General features: G+C 37.9%; 1 protein-coding gene across 3 annotated transcripts in view; it reads right to left on the bottom strand.

Moving 5' to 3' along the window:
• Nucleotides 1-19,943, bottom strand: part of INPP4B (inositol polyphosphate-4-phosphatase type II B) — a 198,709-nt gene extending 178,766 nt beyond the window's left edge. For 2 of the 3 annotated variants that reach the window (XM_086464572.1, XM_086464571.1), the window contains exons 1-2: nt 19,838-19,943; nt 18,446-18,490 (exon numbers count right to left, since the gene is read on the bottom strand). In XM_086464572.1, coding sequence (XP_086320698.1) covers nt 18,446-18,490; nt 19,838-19,928 — 136 coding nt within the window. In that variant the 5' untranslated portion in view covers nt 19,929-19,943. The remainder of the gene's footprint in view (nt 1-18,445; nt 18,491-19,837) is intronic. The other variant, XM_086464570.1, reaches the window with a different exon arrangement.
• Between the last annotated feature and the right edge of the window lie 323 nt (nt 19,944-20,266).

The following is a 20,266-nucleotide window of genomic DNA, read 5'->3' as shown; positions in this document are numbered from 1 at the left end:
TGCTAAAGTAACACAGTTATATCTCCAGGAAATACACATACAGAACACAATTAGTATCCTTTAGGGGATGCCTGTAATTAAGAAAGACGAAAATTTCTACCAACAGTCCAAGGAGAAAGAGATGACAGGGAAGTCTTACCAGATGAAGCATAAAGATATCTTATGACATCTCTACAAACACAGGTTTGGGGGGGAGGACACGACACGACACCAAACCCGCAAACACCACCAATATTAACAGTACTCACTGTAAGCAATATATCGATATGCTGTCCAGAAAAACATCAATCATTGCCCACTTAATTTGCAGCTAAAAGAACATGATTGTTCAGGAGTCATTGAAAGAAGCTACACGAGTTCTGCTGGGGGAAAATACTGTATGCTGATGGAGACTAGGGATAAGTGAACATGCCCAGGAGTTGAAATGCCGGCTGCATTCATCATCCTACTTGTATACGAAGTAATAAACCTGACTAGAATTACCACTGTAAAAATCAGAAGTGATCTATTTCAGAGTAAGTTCTGCCCTCCTGGGTTTTGCAGTACTAAGGAAATTTCAGGATTTGTGTCTTTTGTGTTTTACTGAAACTGGATTGAAGCATCCTTCTGCTTTTTCCAAGAAGGTAAAATAAATGCAAAGACTTAGACTGTAACCTTGCGTTGCCATTACCAGCAGCAATAATAGCCATTTTCTAAGTGCATTTCAATTCTTCCAACATGTTAGAACAGGCCAGTTTCGTATCACAGCTTTGCTATTCAGCCTGGACAACCCCAGTTATTTATAGAGTTTAAGTATGATAGATGTAAGAGACTCAGGAAAGTGGCTGACCGGATCAACGTACAGCTCACTGGCATCATAGTTCCACTGCAGAAGTGAGTGCGTGGTTACATGTGTTAACCATCCATTCAGTGGAATTTGCATTTTGGTAGTACATTAATCCTCTGCTAACATTAGCCTATCTGTTCCAGCATGCGCACTGCTAACAATCATGCTCCTCCACCTTTATTTACAATTGTGCATAACTGACTACTGCCACCCCTGTGCTCTAGACTTAAGCTACACAATGGCAACAAGGTCACGGAAGTGAATTTCTAGCTTTGCTGAGAATAGCTGGCTCCTTAAATTATGAAACAAACTGGTCTTGCTCAATATTTTTAAACTTTTAATTTCTGAAACTATATCAGAGAATGTAAGCATCTCTGTGTATCTTTTTCATGTAGTGCTATATTTAGTTATAAAAATGAATTCTTCCAAAAGAGACTGCATTCCCTTACTGAGCTCACGGTGCCTGTAATAACACAGGCAACTCTTTCTGAGATGCTGCAGTAGTCTAGCGACAACAAAGCAGAGTTCTTGCTGTTGCTTTAGATTCTAATTATCCTCTTTACCTTCTGTCCAAAACCACTCTGCTCATGGCACCGCCTATTAATGGTATTTATGCTCTGACCTGAACATGACTTCAGTTCTCTGGTAAGAGAAATGAGGAAAGAAGGAAAATAAAATAATTTTAAAAGTCTTATGAAAACATGCTATGCACTAGTACACTCCAAAATATATTCATATCAAAATGGATTTTGATACTGCTATTCCAAGACTATAATCTATTTTGGTATTGCTGGTATTTTAGAATGCCACAAAAGAGTTTAAATCTCCTGGAAACAGAGCTAAATACCATTTTCCCCCTTCACTTTTTCCCTATATTGTCATATTAATTATATAACAAAGAAGTAAACTCACTGTAATTTCTTCCAGAGACTTTTCACTATCCTGAAAATAGAGTGGTTACAAGTTTAAGTACCAACTGAAGAACTAGAAAAATAGCAAATGGTATACAGACTTCCTTTTTTCTTTCAACTATGAGTTTCTTTCTACTATAAGCTCATAGCAAACACCTAGAACCTGTAACAATCTCTTTCAGATTTTATAAAGTATATTCTGCTGGCTCCTAACTTTGTCCATCTCTTTGGAAATAAAATAAATGTACAAACATATATCAGAGATACCACAAGATGAAAAGAAACAAAAGTGCCAAGTTTCTCTCAAAGTTTTTGGTCCGCCACATCTGTTTTTATTATAGCAGCATACATTGCTTCCTTTGACATAAGCATTTATACACTGTTATACCAGTTGTCAAGTGAAGCATTACACGGTTTTGATCCTCAGCGTGCAGTAGTACTTTACAATGCTGTAGAGACAGTCTTTTTCTGTAATATGTAAAGAAAATTCAGCTCTGGTTTCGCCTTACTCCAAATCCACGTTATCATATACATCTTCGCAGCATACTTTCAGGCTTGGTGAGGAAAGAGGCTTCGCTTGCAAAATAAAGGCAGGCATTCAAGCAACACAGGGTCCAGAAGCTGCAGCAGACAACAAGCTTCAGAAGGAACTCTTAACTGCCCAAAATCTTTTAGGGTGCTTCTTCATGGCAGTGTAGCTTCTCCAAGCAGCTGTGAGAGAGCTACTCTGTGTCCTGGGTAGAAGCCCAGCTACAGGAGCCCAGACCTCAATAGAGAGTGATCCACCCAGCTTCTTTGGTATGATGTGCAGCCTGGACAAGAACTCAAGGTCCCATAACTATTACCACCCAAGCTAGCTGATGTTTACATAGACCCGAGTACATCTAAACAATAGTGCAGTTTCAGAAGCTGTCTCTTTCACACAAACTTCTCTGAAGCCAGCTCCCGAATTAATTATAAACAAAGCAACTATGTGGCCATATCCCCATTGCCCATGAGACACTGCTTGCGAATAGAACTATTCGTTTCTTCTTTAAGTGAAAATGTTACATAGTAAAGGCAATCACGATGAAGGTGCCAGGACAAGATGCAGCAGGGAGATATATTAACAATAGTAACTCACCAAGGAAAAGACTGACAATACTTAGACTTGCAAGCAAAGCTATTGCTCATCTGTCTAACTGACCAGCCTTTAAGACTCATTTGTCTGAGAAGAGTTGTGTTCCTTCCTTTACACAGGCCAAGGACAGAGCCACCAGTGAAGGACAAGGAAGTGATGTAGCATTGAACAATTTCACAAAGATTCATAAAAACACCTCTACGCAAGGGAGCACGGCAGAAAGGCTTGAGCACTGCAGTACTCTCCATGTGTAGTGCTCAAACGAGGGAGAACATGGCCTTTAAAAAAAGCAGGCAGGGTATTCTTGAGCTGTATGATTGTACTATTTCCCACACCCCGCCTCTGTTGGAATGCTAAATGCTAGCCTGCTTCACAATTGGTTTGCATTGCATAGGTACCTGTCAAATGTTGAAAACGACTAGTGAGACTGTCTAAAAAGAGTCCACTACAGAAAACAGAAAGCAAAGCCCTAGTCCCTCCAATATGCCAGCGGTCACCTTTTAGCAAAACAAACCCCACACTCTTTGACATATCTAAAAGGAAACCAGAATAAAATGTACTTCAAAGTCAAGGCAAATGAGAGCATGACACACTTTTAATCAAAGGAGAAAATAGATTTCTGCAACCCAGAACAATCACTTTTAGCCCTATAATGATTAAATTTCCTGGTCAGGAAATGCATGATAAATGCTAAGTAATCTGCATGCAAGCTGTAGTCAACAGGAGATGATGTTCTAATATAAGACTTGTCTGATAAGCTGGCAATTCTGGATTAATACATAAATTAGAGATCCAAGTAAGAGGCAATGCTTTACTCCTCAGGCGATTTTGAAACAGCCATTCTGGCAAATACATTAAGATTACTTTAATAGCATGGGATCTTCATGAGACAGCAAAGTATAACCTCTTCATAAGGAATTAAAAAAAAAAAAAAAACAACATATCTTTGTATCTTTTCATATAATGACAGAGTCCAGAAATAATAGAAGCTCACAGATCAAGGGCTGTGTCAGAGGACAAGTTTCAAGGAATCTACCTCCCATGAGCATTTTGTATTTGTTTACTCACATATCCTGAAGAAATAACCTTTACTCCTAAACTTCTCCAAAATGTATGTCTCAAGCATAAGAACTCTGTTGGTACAGACAAACAACCTTTAAGAAAGTAGAGGGTAACAAATACTGTACTGACTGTAGCTGTTGTGACACACTTAGATGATATTTTAAAGTAACATTTTTAAAGCGGTATATACATTTGTATTTCCAGTTTCTTCAAAATCAACACTGAGCTCATCTCAATGATACTGGCCCTAATTATTGCTCTAAACTGTTAACTCTCAGAATTAGAAAAGGTCTGCAGCTTGTATTCTGAGATAGATCTAAAAGGAGACGACATTAATGATCTCTACAGAGCAGCAGAGCCCAGCATATTGCATTCTAAAAGAGAAAGTTGATCCTTTTAATATAAATAGGCTGTCATTTCCAGCAGGAGTTTCTTCAAAGGTGAAAAACTGCTGTTTACACATTACAATACTGTGTTTGAAACTGCCTTGGTTTTTATGTGTTGACATACGTAAAGACATAGCTGACTTCTTCCCAGAGAAATAATTTTAAATTATTTCAATCCCTTTGTACAAAATTAGTTAAGGATTAAAAGACAAAAGAAAAAAATCCTTCATTTCTCTCTGTAGAGACACTCCCTGACAGATTTGAGATTTAAATTCAGAGTGACTTAGGTATTGCTGTTCCTCATCTCAATGCGAGCACGTTCAGATCTTGAAGTTGAAAACAGTGCCAGTCCACTTCAGTTTTTAAAGCAGTTCATTTACAGTCCTACAGCCAACAATCCTCAGCTCTTAGGTGTGAAGAATTCTGGTCTTCAAAGAATGCTAAAACCAAATTCTTATTAATTCATCAAAAAATCCTGTACTCATTCAGTCCCTCAGAAATCAAACTTAAATGCAATAGGATTTCAGATTAAAGTGTCAGCTTTAACTTATTTTGAACATTTGAACTGTATTTCACAAGACAATCAGGCTTTTTAAAATTTAGTTCAATTTATTTAATTTTAATTTCATATTCCACATAACAGGAGAAAAACCACACTAAAAATAAAGTTAAACACAATAATTAAAGTGTCCATAACTGTACTAGAAACTTTATTATCCACAGGAGGTGGGGGTAAAACAATGATGAAAAGCATTCTTAAGCATTTTGTTTGTTTTCAGTAAAACCCTTCCAAGCACCTCAGGTCAGTCTGCTTGTCATGCTGCACCCAGTGTCATGTGGGTTTTGCAGTGCTACATTTAGGAGAATTCCAGTCTTTTCAGGGCCTGCAGGGGAACTTCATTTTCAAGTCAAATCTCACTGCAGGACATGCATTTCAAAAACTCCAAAAATAAATGCGTCTATAACCAATGTGTTCAAAAGGGGAGGATGACTTCAGTCTTCTATTAATTAGATGGTTTGCTTTTTATGGAACTTCTGTTTCCACATATAAGGATAAAAAAAAAAAAGCCCATTGGGAAATGTTTTGTAACATGAAAGTATTACTGCAATTATTTCTATAGGCATATCTAGAGATGTATATAACAACTGCCATTTGAAAGACAAATGTTCAGTTAATGGAGTGCAATACCATTAGAGTCAAAAAAAGACAAGAGCTATCACACTTTGAATTACTTTAAAAGGTTTTAGTTAACATATTATTGGCCTAACAAAACAGAATTGTTTCATGTCTGTTAAGTCATTACCATTCTGCACAACATGAACTACATGACTACTGTAATCCACAAAGAATTTGCTTGCTTTTTGTCTCCCAAATGCTCTGTACTGTTTTGGAACTGTAAGGTGACTATCTTCAAGGAGAAAGAAGCACAAAGAAAGACTGCAAGGAATTCTCCAGACAATTCCTCATGAAGTGTTTTACAGACTGGGCTAAAGGTTAGAAAAGACCAACTGCAAAAAGTGACAGTAAAAAGTCAAGCGTAAACACACAAAAAGACAGAGGTGTCCACAAGTGGGTTTTAAACAGAATACTCTAAGGCTCCACACACCTGCTTTGGAGGTATTTAAAGTCTCCAGGTATTTAAGCTTTCAACCCTAAGAGGTCCCTACATGCCTGCAGGTTGGCTTCTGGGCACGTCCCAGTTGCCCCAGCCTTGACAATGCTGAGCAGCTCCGAGTCTATCTCTGGCCTTGTCAGGATTTGCAAACCACACACCTACCCTGATGGTCTCGGGCTGGCAGGCAGTGGCAGGACACAGCTGCTAGTCCATGCTCTGCAAAAACATCACTGCTGATTTCCTTCACAACAGACCCAGCGGGGCGGCTGAAGGAGAAATGGTGCCAGTGCCCCTTTTAATTCAATAGAGCACTGGACCAGAAAGAGGTCAGATATAGGGCAGATCCACAGGTTTATCATTCTGCCCGTCTCTAACATAGCAGCTACAAACCACAAAAAGTTGCCAATTATTACACAAGAGAGTGCATACAAGCAGACAGTCAGGTCTTCCTCTTGAAGCTGTCCCAGCTCAAATTAGAAAAGGGAAGACTTACTGGTAACAGGTGTAGAGGGAACAAAAGATAATTTGAAAGGAAATTTCTGTATTTTACATACATTATTTTACATTCAGTTGTCACTGATTTCAGGTCACTGTCCACAATCACTACAGAACTCAGGTTCACCCCACTGGAAAAAGGGCACTAAACAGTCACCCTCTGCTTGACCCCAATTTTTTTATTTGCGGAGAAGGGGAGTAGGGAAGAGTTTCAACTCAGGGTAAAAGTGTCCATTTCAATTTTATTCCTGGCCAACACCACTGCTGCAAATATATATTCAGTAAAAATACTACTTTAAGCTTGCATTTTGCAAGCATTTCAACTAGTAAGTCTTCCCTGTGAGAATATACAGAAAAAAAATAATCAAAACTGCAGGCAAACGTACACAAAAAAAACACCATAAAAATGAGCACTAATAAGATATTGTCCCAGGCCAAGATCACTCACAAAACTTTAATTCCACATTTGCTCAACTCTCTCCGGTCCTAACTTGTTCTTTGCCTAAAAAGCGAGGCAGTTCAGGCTGCTGTTATATCCTTACGTGAGGCACACGAAACTCACTGTGAAGGATTGAACAACAATGCAAGAGTGGAAGTTCCCAGAAACTGCTTGAGTCCACATAGTTGGCAACAATTTTAAACAGTCTAATTTCAACATAATTACGAGGGATTACTTAAAGAATTTCTAGATCAAAGTAACAGATACCTTACTATCAACATACGGTACAGAACGTGACAAGAGGATATTACAAACGAATCACTAACAGCAAGCTCTAAGAAGCCTCAAAAATCCTATTGGAAAGTTACATGACAAATCCCTGACACATAAATTGCAGAATCAGTCTTGTGCTTATTGACTCCAACCCCCCTGCCCAATCAGAGTCAGCTACAGCAGGTTACCCAGGACTATGTCCAGTTGGGTTTCAACCATCTCCAAGGATGAAGACTTCACAACCTCCCTAAGTCATCTGTGCCAGTGTTTGACCAGCTTCATAGTAAAAACGTCTGTGTGCGTGGGTTGTGTTCTGACTGAATTTCATATGTGTTTACCTGCAGTCCATAATCACTTGTTCTTTCACTGGGCATAACTGAGAAGAGTCTGGCTCCTTCATCTTCAATCTCTCCCACCAGCTATTTAGACGAATAGATAAGATCCCCCATGAGCCTGCACTTCTCCAGGCTGAGCAGTCCAAGCTCTCTCAGCCTGTCCCTGTAGGCAGGATGCTCCAGTTCCTTAATAATCTCCACTCCTTTAATCATAAATGTTACTTTTGGCATCCCAACTGACTCTGTCCAATAATTCCAAAATACAAGCTATTTCTCATACCTGCCTAGAAGAAATCCCAGGACTTTAAAAGGGCATTGGAGAGCAGCAGAGAAAACTAAGATTTCAGCCACTGAAGCACACAACCAGAAATACTAAAAATGGCTCTAAAGCAAAGTTAGTGGTATACACAATTTTTTTTTTTTTTTGAAGTAGAAAGTTTGAAATTTTAATGCTACCAGACATCACAGTTTGATGGAAAAAAAACCCACAACCTTCCAGCAGGAGAAGCAGTGTAGTTTTAAAGGATTTATGAAAATGCAGTTTATTCTTAGTAATGTGGAGTAGACTAACATCTACTGCTGAAAACATTCTGCAGACACTGTATGCCTTCTAAGCCTCCCTGACAACCAGCATGGTTAAGGAATTAAAAAAAATCAATTACATCCTGAACAGTTAAAATGTCAGCTTCCTGGGAGGTAGGGAAAGGTTGGAAGAAGGCAGCAGTGCCAGGACTGCCATCCAAATCTCTGTTGTAGGTAACGAAGTCTTATAGAGCTTTCTATAAGAACAAAGGAATAATTCATCCTTATTTGGCTTGTTGCTCTCTGTGTATAAATGTCTGCAATAGAAATGACTCTCTCTAAGGATCTAAATTGTCCTCTTCATTCAGACCAGTTTCCCGGATCCACAGAGGAATCAGTCATGGACTCAATATATATCAGGTAAGCACAAAGCCATCAGGGCCATATAAGAGCTTATGGACATGCTGGTCATGCAATGGGAGAGTGGGCTCAGTGCCAGTCTCACCTAGGAAGATGCTGCCCATAAAAACTCCTTCCGTAGCAGAGAACTGCTAGGTAAGCCCTTGGTCTCCACTTCCCAGCTCAGCCACTGAACTCACACATATTTCTGCCACTCTCTCTATTCCACCACTCTGGCACTCTAAAGACTAATGGTGTGATAAGCCACACACATGTGTACACACAAACACATGCCCCCACAAATCAAGTCTCATAGTATGTGAAATCTAAGATACCTACATGGGAGGCATGCTAGGGAATCTGAAGACACTCATTTGAGAGACTGTGGTTCAAAAATTGAACTGGAAAGAGTACACAGGTTGGCAAGGCAAATAGCAGAAAGTAGGCACAGTAGGAGGTATATTTTGAGGAAAACCAAGAAAAGAAAAATAATGAGGAAAAAAGAGCAGTAGCATGTGCCAAAAATAATTTATCTCTAACTCAATGATCTTTAATTCTATGTTCTTATGAACTAGCTTAAAAATACCGTGGAAACTTGAGTTTTCAGTTTTCTCAGAATAATTTAAAAGTTTACGTCACATTCACCAGAACACTCAATACTTCAGAAGCTAAGCATTACGCTTGTGAAAATACTAAAGGACAAATTAAGCTACCTACTCAGCTGTTGGTTGGTTGTTTTAATAACCTTGTGGGAAGAAAGAAAAAAAAAAAAAAGATATCTTAATTTTGACAGAGCTGCATCAAATCTCTACCGACATCTATAAATTCTTAAGTAACTCTGGAATCCTTTTCCATAGTAACTTTCAATAAGCCTTAGAAGTTATCATAAAGGTTTCTGATTGCTTTGAGTATTTTACCTCAGAAACTAGAATTAGTTCAGGCAAAGCAGCATTAGTACCCTTATCGATAAGGAATGAAGTAGATGAAGCCATGCTAAGATTGTGCTGCTGTAATTAATCTGCTTCCAGTACCCAACCTCACTGGGGCATTGAACTAGCATCGAACCTCACAGAAAACATTACAGTTTTCAGCACAGACGCAACCTTACTCCTTTGAAATTTTGGATAGAAGGAATTTTGCAAACATGAGACAACATTTACAAAGTCCATGACAAAAATGTGAAGTAGACACAAAAGTAACGTTTTCAATATCAGGAAGCAGCTGATTTTACTTAAGCCTACCAATTCTACTTATTTAAGATTTGAAAAAGAAAGGTCCTTCCTAGTCTTATCCTCCTTCTTCTCTGGCTTTGTAAATGCAGCAATCTAACTCTGACAAGATTTCAGAATTCATACATTTCTGACAGAATTTAATCCTATTATCTGCTGCATCACCCAAGAAATAAGATGATAAAACCCTGTCTCTCAGAATGGTTAAATTAAAAAAAAAACCCTTTTCAAATTCAGGTATCTACAAACTCCTCTCTAAACAGATTAGCTACAGCTATTCAAAATTTATCTCTAGATACGTGTTTATATCAAAACATGTGAGAGTTGCTGTGAAAAACCTTTATTCTATTGGATTTAAAAGTTTCCCTTAGTCGCAGCCCTGATTTATACACATTTGTATTTACATGGCTGTCATCCATTTTCTCCTGGGAGTTCAAATATAACTTTTTTCTTAAAAGCAAAAGCTTCCAGAAACAGAAGATGCTTACATTTCATAGGACAGAATGGAAGAAAACTGCCTGAAACCCAGTTTGCACCTGGGCTTACTAATATTAATACCCCAAAACATCCTCATGCTACTTATTGATTTCATCAGTACATCAGTGGATTTCTCCACTCCATCATACTGGAATATGCTCAATCAGTAATGATTTATTCCCTCATGCTGGTTTGTCATGTGCTCTGACCCACTTCAGAGCAAATAAACATCCCTGCATTTAATGAGTCCACTGTGGTAACTAATTGCTACATAGCATAATCTACCCAGAAATGGAACTTACACAAGTCATAGCTGTTTAATAAATATCATTAAGTACCAATGGATGCAGACAAGTTGAAAATATTTCTGTGACTACTTCTACCAAGAATTAGTTCTTACTGACACAGAAACCAAGTAGATAACTCACACAGTTAACAAAAATGAGTAACACAATACTAAATATAACGGGTTGTCAGCAACAAAACAAATTTTCATATACGAACTACGCACATAGAACAGATATCTACATAACTATATGGATATATAGATAGTCTACAAAGAAATATATTTTAACTGTAAAGTATATTATATTGAAAATTTTTCAGATTCTCTCAACATATGAGAAGCCAGCAGAACACCAACTGAACATCTTCCAAAGTTTCACTACTGGGAATTTTTGAGTCCTTGCATATTCAGTGATACAATTAGTACAGATTAATATTTAAGGTTTGTGACAACATGCTGCTTCTCTAACTGCAATGCAAATTAAGACAATCCCTGTCCTAAAGGGATTGAAGGATAGATTTGTAAAATTACAGTACTGCCTACAGATACAGATTCGACAATCTGGCCTAATTCTACACTTAAACCCAGCATACCCAGAAAAAACTGAACAAGGACCTGAGTTTTTGAAGGGACTCTGGTTTTGAGCTTTTTGGTGTTCTCTCCCCCATTTTCCAGACTTGTTTTTTCAATATTTTTTCCCTGTATACATAACACATTCTTAAAAGAGTGCTTAATATAGTGAACATTGTACGTTAGCAAACCACAATGGTATAATACATTATGCATAAAGTGAGGTAGAATATAATGAATGAAACTGGAAAGACAAATAGTGAATGCAGGCTGACACTGCTAAATGGAATGGGAAAACCTTTTGCAAGAAGGAGGCTGAATATGCTCACAACAGAAGAGTCAAGCAAGACTAAAAGAAGGCAAGATTTTAAAAGGAAAACAAAAGAATACATGCCCTATGTATTTTTAGTGTCAGTAGTGGCATTATGACAACTTCATTACAACAAAATGGCCTAAAATTACCAAGTCATGATGGTAATATCCAGACAGTTTCAGCAATATCACTGAAGAAGACAGTCCTTTTCTCTGACAGGGTATGCAGCGTGCAAAATTCAGAAGAGATGCTTTACTTTTAAAGAAGTGCACAACAATGAGGGAGTAGAGCTTCAGAAAGCCGTCCATAAAAAGAAGTTACTTCCAGTTAGGTAAGGGCTATGACAGAATCCCAAAAGCCTTCTCAGAAGTTAACTGTGGGAGGAGAGGTAGATAAAAAGGATGTGCAGTTTTGGCAAATCCATCCTCCAATCACTTCAGCAGTGTTCACATGATGTCTGCATATAACAAAGCAAGCTTACTGCGAGTGCCACAGAATGCAGAAGGACAGTAAGGAGAGCTTACTGTCCTCAGGGGTCACTAATTCAACATCATTCAACCCTAGGTGTTCTCACTTACGAATCTGCTCAATATGCATTATCCTGTTCCATCACCAAAAGCTGCCAAAAGAGAGATGACAGCATGACATGCAAGGTGACAGGCGTACCTTAGAACATTTCTGGAAGATAGTTTCACTTGCACTTAGACTGACTGAAAGTTAGCTCAAGTTCACCTGCATAAGGCAGGGGTAAAAAGGAAACTCCTTTAGGAGTTAGTTCAAAAATCACTAGTCCTAAGTCAAGAACCACTCAAAACATGACAACATGGTCTATTAGACCGAGCTTGAATTTGCTACCTCTTTGGGAGGATCCTTTCTGTCAAAAAAAAAGTTCATCCTAGCAACATGGAGTTGCTAAGAATAAAAATGCATTTACAGCATTTTTACAGCAAAACAGGCAGAAGCCAAATAGGTAGTTCCCAGAGGAAAAAAGAGCATTCTTTCTGATCATGATACCTTTTCTACTTTCTTAATTTCTTTAGTCTAAGTCCACTTTAACTTGTCTTTTATCTATTTTTTGTGGTTGCTCAGGAAAAAAAGCATCTAATATACATCAGTAAAACTAGGAAAAAAATCCCTGACTAGCTGGTTTGGTGGAAGATGAAATTTGTGTGGGACCAGAACAAATTAATGTAAAGTTCTGGTACAAAAAAAGGGTGACATGTAAAACTAAACTGAAATTTAAAAAAGCACAAACCCACACTTCATTTTTATATTTTTGCTAATATTGTTCCTAACATGACCAGCACTTAACTTTTTTTTCAGGGATAAACACCCTTCAGCATAAAGCAACACCTCTAGTTTGATACACAGAGAAATGATCACTTTTCTTTTTAAATTTACTCAAAAGTATGATGATGACTATGATTTTGGTGTTTGTTTGTTTGTTTTTTAATTTGGCTAACACAATGAAGTATCAGTTTTTCACCAACTTGTAACATGATGAAGCAGAAGGATAACAGAGATAAATGTGAAAATTCTGCTAGGACGAGGACTTGACTTTAAGTTTCTGATATGGATAGGAATAGTATTTCTGCTTTTCACTCTTCTAGGAACAACTGCTGCTGAAAAAAGCTCCAGATTATGTTTCAGAACTTGAAATATCATTTAGTCATGGCCTTTGAGCAGCATTGATGTACCATTTAGGTTCAGTATGCACAGTTAAATCCATTTCAATACCTTTTCCAAGGGACGCCTTCCCAGTGTTACTCTGGGAGAAAAGACAGTGAAGAATAAAAACTTCTGCATTTACAGGCAGACAGCTCTTGTATCAACCTACTATTTGGTAAAATGAAAAAATAAATACCCTAAAAATTTTAATTTTTAATTCTTTCAACTACTTGCTGAAGCTTTCTATGAATTGTGCACTATTCAATGAGATTTCATAAAAGGACACAATCTTGAGATTTACTTTATTGTATACGTCAAAAAGTACCTAGAGGTTATGCTACAAAAGCACAGTCCAACAGTCTTCACTGCCCTAACTTACTTCACAAGAAACTGAAAGCTTTTGGAGATGCTAGACAGCTGCTTTCATTAACACTAGTACCTGAATGTTCCTACAACATGCGCAGAGACATTCCTTTCTATACAGTTATCTACATTATACTACACCCACAACTGCAATACCTTTTGCTTTCTCTTCACAACTCTAATCAGTTAAACTTATTCAAAAACACTGAAATGTGTCAAAATGAATTCTACTGGTCATTGAGGGAGTAACAAACTTCCTTTTAGACTATTTTTTCAAATGTATTTCTCCATATTAACATCATGTTCATTACTGAGTTCATGTGTGAGCGCTTTGACTACCAACTGCTTTCTGCCCTGCTCCTTCATTTTTCTGATTATTGAGTATTCTTGTGCTACTTTGTCAGTTCATGATCAAGTAAATGCAAACAACTTTAGAGGTGTAAGCTCTTAAAAACCTCACAATTCATCAATACCCATAATATAATTTATTTCCCATAACTACTACATAATACTTCAGCTATGTTCACACATCACAAAGTAGCTACACTGAAATCAATGTGATGTCAGGAATCTTCACCATATTCAGTTAGATCTGGGACTCAAGGGCTGGTATATTTTAAAGAAGCAACCAAGAAAAGTAACTCCAAACCAAACACCTATAAAGGAACTAACCCTGTGCACTTCAAAGTCATGGGAAAGATTCTTATCAACTTCGCTATTTGTTAGATTGGTTTGTTATTTAGGCCCAGGATCTTCTTTTATTCCTTGTGCTCTGTTTCTCCTCTCTACTCAGCACTCTGCACAGGCTGACATGTGCTACCTCCTAGTCCTTCATAAAATAGTGTGCTGAACAGAATGACTTGAAAAATCAAACAGAAGTTGAAAAGTAAAACTTTCCAACAGTTGCGAGGTTCAAAAACCAGCTGTATTTCCAAAGAGTCCTCAGGAATATAAAAATCAAAAATTTTAGTCTAAAGGAAGCTCTGACTCCAAAATAAGGAATGTTACAAGTTCTAGTAAACTCCCAAAAATACTGAGTGTATTTCTGTAGAAATCTATAATTCAGAAGAATTTTATTGTTTAATTTAACCTCAGAAAAAAACCCACCACCTTTACTAAACTTTCAAATAAAATAAAAAGGCGGCAGTATTTCAGACATTTTATAAAGAGAACATTTCTAGAGTGTTATGGATATAGAATGCAGCAAGTTAGCTACCACAACAGAATACAAGCCCCAACAAGACTTTTAAATAACAACATTTCAAAATTTAGCTATCAGAACGTCAAACATTGAAGAGCAGTATTTAGATAAACTATCCCTAAATAAAACTACTACATTAGGCAGCACCCAAATATTATTAAAAAGCTATATTCCGTTTCAGTTACTGGAGAGTTCTATTTCTGACTGTTATTTGTTGACCAACTAGTGACAGAAGAGTTACAAAGTACAATTATGTGATAACTGACTTGTTTTTTAATATAGTGAAAAACACGTATATTAACTGACCTAAGCAAATGTCTATTTTCATGTACATATATGCTACTTAACTAATATAATATTGTTCATATAATGCATATGGACAAAGTTACAGATACAAGCCTTTCTTTTAGAGATAGAGACCAGCTGTACAGGTTGTTAGATTTGTCTTGCAAATTCTAAATGCTAAAGGCCAGTCTAATGAAGTCAAAACATCCCTACAGAGCCCTAAGATTTGCTTACCTAAGCTAGGCACACATCACAGCAGTGTGCTTGCTTGCAGCAAATCTGTCTCTCATCCCTGCTTACTATTCTTTGGTTTGCCTCACAGAAGGCAAGACTTCCTCTTGGAAGTCCTTGATTAGCTAAAGCTAACATGAAGTCTTTAATTCGACATAGCCAAGCCTTCAAAAGGTGAGATCAGCCAACCAGTGCCCTTTGCCTGACAGCAGCCAAGGTGCAGTTAGCTGGCTTGGCTGGCATGGCAAGGCAGTGCATGTTTCCAGATGCACAGACCAGCCTGTCAGTGGAAGTCCCTTCCAGCCCTATCAATAACCAGGTGAACAGCACAGAAAGCATTTTGACTGGTTGTCCTTGTGAGAGCTATTTTAACTGGCTGGTTGGGCCAAACAGCACATGCATCCTTCCCAGTTAAATTGTTCCTTGTCTCACCTCAAGAGGTGTCTGCTGCGTACAGGTACATTTGTACACATATGAATGGTGGTGAGCAGGGTGGCTGGAGTGTTGGCTCAGGTATGTTGACACTCCAGTAAGGATAACAGTTATGATAAAATTGAAGTCCTCCATGGACCACTCAGTCATTGAAGGTGGATTCCCCTAATGCAAATGCATTATGCTTAAGTAGTCAGTATTATTTTCACAGAATCATAGAACAGTTTGGGTTCGTACAGACCTTTAAAGGTTATCTAGTTCAACTTCCCTGCAGTAAGCAGGGACATCTTCAGCTAGATCAGGTTGCTCACAGCCCCATCCAACCTGACCTTGAATGTTTCCAGGGATGGGGCTTCTAACACCTCTCTGGGCAGCCTGTTTCAGTGTTTCACCACCCTCATATCTAGCCTAGATCTACCCTCTTTTAGTTTAAAACCGTTACCCCTTGTCCTATCACAACAGGCCCTGCTAAGAAGTTTGTCCCCCTCTTTCTTATAGGCCCCCTTTAAGTACTAAAAGGCTGCAATAATGTCTCCTCAGAGCCTTCTCTTCTCCAGCCTGAACAAACCTAACTCTCTCAGACTGTCTTCATAGCAGAGGTGTTCCAATCCTCTGATCATTTTTGGGACCCTCCTCTGGACTCGCTCCAACAGGTCCGTAATTTTCTTGTGCTGGGGGCCCCAGAGCTGGACAGAGCACTCCAGCTCCAGGTGGGGTCTCATGAGAGTGGAGTAGAGGGGAAGAATCGCCTCCCTTGATGTGCTGGTCCCACTTCTTTTGATGCAGCCCAGGATAGGATTGGCCTTTTGGGCTGAGAGGACACATTGTTGCACGCATTTTAGGATCAAGACACTAAGAATCAGCTTTCACAAGTGACTATACTGACAAATATCCCTGACTTACGACATTGGCCAGGAACACCAGTCAAAAACAAGAGGTTTACACCGTTAGTCTTGTTACCCAAGCAGCAGCAGAAGTCAATGTATAAGATCACTCACAGAGCTGCAATGACTCAATCAATAATGCTGTAGAACAAACCACAGAACATCAATTCCTACTAGAAACAACCAAATGCAAAACACAAATACTGACACCATGAGTGAACAGACCTCCATCCAGCACAAGCTCAAACAAGTCTGCAAATAGCTTTACAATTGTTTTTACACTTCTGCCTGCTAGGGCACATTTATCACTGAAAGCAACTTCTCCTGAAGCACAGCTCATCTAATCTGCAGTCACCACCAATAGCACCTTCCTCCCTCTCTCCTACACCACACTGGGGTCGTTCTGGGAGTTTGTTAACAGCTGGAGCATAGCAATTACTAGCTATGCCCAAATACTACAGTCACATCACCTATAAGATGCATATAGAAAGACAAAGAAAAGTTAAAATTGCTCTTAATTATTATAGCATGGTAATTCCCTAACAGAGAACTAGGCCTTTCTTCCATGCCAACATTTAACAATTTCAGCAGAAATAGGCCCTACAGAAAAAACGTAATTGACAAAGTTTTCATAATGCTGTAACTGTCTAATTTTTTAAAGACAAACAGGTAAAGTTACCTAGATATAGTTATGGGAATCTCAAAATGACTGTATCAGACAGAACTGCAGCTGCCCCAAAGGGCACAGCTTTAGAGTATAAGCTTTTAAATCAGCAAAGTTATAGCAGTGCACAGCCAAACGTAACCCAATTCAAAGGACAGGGCCAGGAAAGAGGCTACCATGATGGAATGAGCAGGGCAAGAACACGCAGGCATATTACGGATGCCATCTTCTTTGCTGCATTGGGGGGTTTCTAAGGATGATTTTTGTAGATAATATAAATTCTCTGACTAGTGGAGTTTGATTGATTTTTATATAATATCTTGCTTAAGAATGTCTCTATTTCCCTCTCCCTCTCTCGCATACATGCACACTTATGCAATAGTTGTTTTAAAGTGTTTCTATCAGAGTGAATATAACAGATATCGAATAGCACTGAGTAAAAAGTTTCTCAAGTGTACAGCTATACAACATAAGATGCATATTAGTAGCTTATATGAATGCAAAAATCATAAAAAATTGGACAAGTTTTAGTCATTTTGGAATGTATCCAGCATATAGCACCAGATATTTCAAAAGATACATTATTTATAACTGTTATTCTACTGTATACAGGAGCTGGGAATAATCATAGAACCATTTTGGTAGGAAAAAGACCCTCAACATCGAGTTCAATCATTAATCAACTAAACCTAACTATTACTCTGATTTCTGATATGTAATTATTGTATTTAGTGCTTCTTCAGCAAATAATTATTTCACTATGTCTAAAGCTTCAAAGTTTTTGCACTGAAAGAGCAATGAAAACTTGACAACTTTCCTTCCTAAATGGCACAGTTTGGGCTGAAAATACTGTGCACCTTTCTCTTGAAACAACTACACGATCATTCAATTAGCTTGCTTGACATTACTTAGTAATCTTAATTATTCAGTATACGTCTGAACAGAGAAGGAGACTTGAGCTGACAGAACACCTCCTGAAGCAAAGTTCTCATATTACATACTATACTAACATATAGTTCTCATATACTAATTATTTATACTAAGTACAAACAGAGAAAATCAGGTTAAATGTTTACATTAACGCTTCTCTACAAAATAAAAATTCACTCTAAAGGGACAGTACTTTTATCTCAATATCTTTTTAAAAACTCCATCTTAAGTGTCTTGTCCCAAACAAGTATATTTCATAAACAACTCACAAAGCTATTGGGCAGATTTTCAGCTTGGTAGAGCAGCAAAGTGTTAGAAAACTCAATAGATCTTCAGCCATTTCAACAAATTAAGACTCTAAAGTCAGCATTTCAAAGACATGCACAGGCACCTCTCCTACCTAAAGGAAACAGGGTTCTTCAATTTTTTTTTTGAACAGGTAACAGATTACATTTTATAACACTATATACATAAACTCTTCACACACACAGGCCATCACAATTCCAAGAAGTCAAAATTGTATCTTACCAAGACTGAACTCCAGCTTTGGCTCATTTGCAACTCTCTGAATACCTTTTAAGGTTAAGGGAAAGAAGAAAAAAAAGAGGAGAAATAATTTTATTTCAATGTCTATCTTTTTAATATGTAGTAAAACTTTCATGTGCCTAATCCATACTTCTAACTACCTGCCCTTGCCACTGGAGTAACATTTCATATTACAAACTTACAGTGAAAGAGACTTTTGCATCAAATACTTGCCTGAAAAAAAGACTACTTCCTTTTTAACAGAAACATTCTGTTGTCAGGAAAGGAAACTAAGGATAAAAACAACAACCCAGCCTTTCATGGATGGGTACTCGTAAGAATTTGAATCACAACAACTAACTATACATCTGTCAGAAAAATATTAAATCTAACAACTCATTTTTAAGTAGGTACGTCATTGCATTAAAAATAGAAACAAATAACATGTTGCATGAAAGTGTGTATTAAGTATTTGCCAGTAGTGAAGAAATTGGTCAGATGGGAAGGACCAAGTTGGTATATGAACTGGAACACAAGATTTTGTTAAAAGTTAAAAATAATAAAAACCAACCAAACAAAACCACAACACAACCCCCCCACACACCAAATTATAGCTGTTCTCGCTCCATGAAAACTTGATGTTGCTGAATAGGTCTGGTTTCACACTGTTCTCATTACTACAGCTAATCATTCAAGTCTGTACAAGAAAAATTACAGCTGACAAGCTTAGAAGGGCCTTGGTCAGTAACAAATAAGATTTTTTTATAATTATTATTATTTTTAATGGAGTTATAACAAATTTCCAAGTTGAATTCCGCCACTAGCAGCATCACCATATTGGTCTGGAACAGCATTATGAATACAGGGGATACAGACTTGATTAAGTTACTGGGCAAGCGAAATACAGTGCTCAGGCTTCAGTGCACCAAACATGACTCAACATATGGCTATGTGCTTTCAAATCCTCAGAGTGCTTTTATATTACAAAGAACAAATAGGTGATACTAATTTAAGTATCACTACATCTTTACACATTTATCAAAGTTATCAGACTATATTTAAAGAGTAGTTTGTATGTTCATATAGGGCACAAAAGAGGAAAAGAATATGTCTAACTAAAAAACTTCTAAGTCTTAAGAAGAAAACAGATTAGAGGGGAAAAAAGTCAGAAACACAGTAATCACACATTTGTTCCCCTGAAGGTTATCTGCATAAATCTAAATATAACAGGTAACGATAAAGAGAATCTTCATCAGTTTACCTCCTCTACAACTGCACTCTGTCAAGCAACAAATTAAACAGCATTATGTACCCTGTTTGTGACACTATATGTACTGCTACAGAGAGCAGGCCATTTGTATTGTACCACTCAATAAAGTGAGTATATGCACTTACTTGTAAACTGTGGCTCTCCTAGACTGTCTACTTGGGATGAAGGCAGAAACTGCCGTGCTTCATCTGATGATCTCTCCTCTTTGATTTCCATGATGAGCCTCCGTAGCTGCTGAATTTTATTCTGCAAACCTTCCGAGTTTGCCTCTCCCAGTGCCACAGCCCAAGATTCACAATCTGGCTTTGATGCAGCTTCAAGGTAAAGATCCGGTTCTCCGCTCTGAAACTCTGCAGTCAGAAAACAAACACAGCTTTTAGGAACTCCGATTCAGAAGGGGAATCGTGATAATATTGATGTCACACACAATTAAAGCCACCACCCACACATTTCTTTTCATGGTCACACAACCATGCACCCCATCCATCTCTTGAATCAAACACTGGTTCTTTCATACTGGGTGCAGAACTAAGTCAATCCACAGTGTGGTCCCA

The sequence above is a fragment of the Leptosomus discolor genome, chromosome 4 (assembly GCF_034619465.1).
Source record: "Leptosomus discolor isolate bLepDis1 chromosome 4, bLepDis1.hap2, whole genome shotgun sequence".
In the NCBI taxonomy this organism is placed as follows: domain Eukaryota; kingdom Metazoa; phylum Chordata; class Aves; order Leptosomiformes; family Leptosomidae; genus Leptosomus; species Leptosomus discolor.
This window is presented reverse-complemented; position numbering and strand designations above follow the sequence as displayed.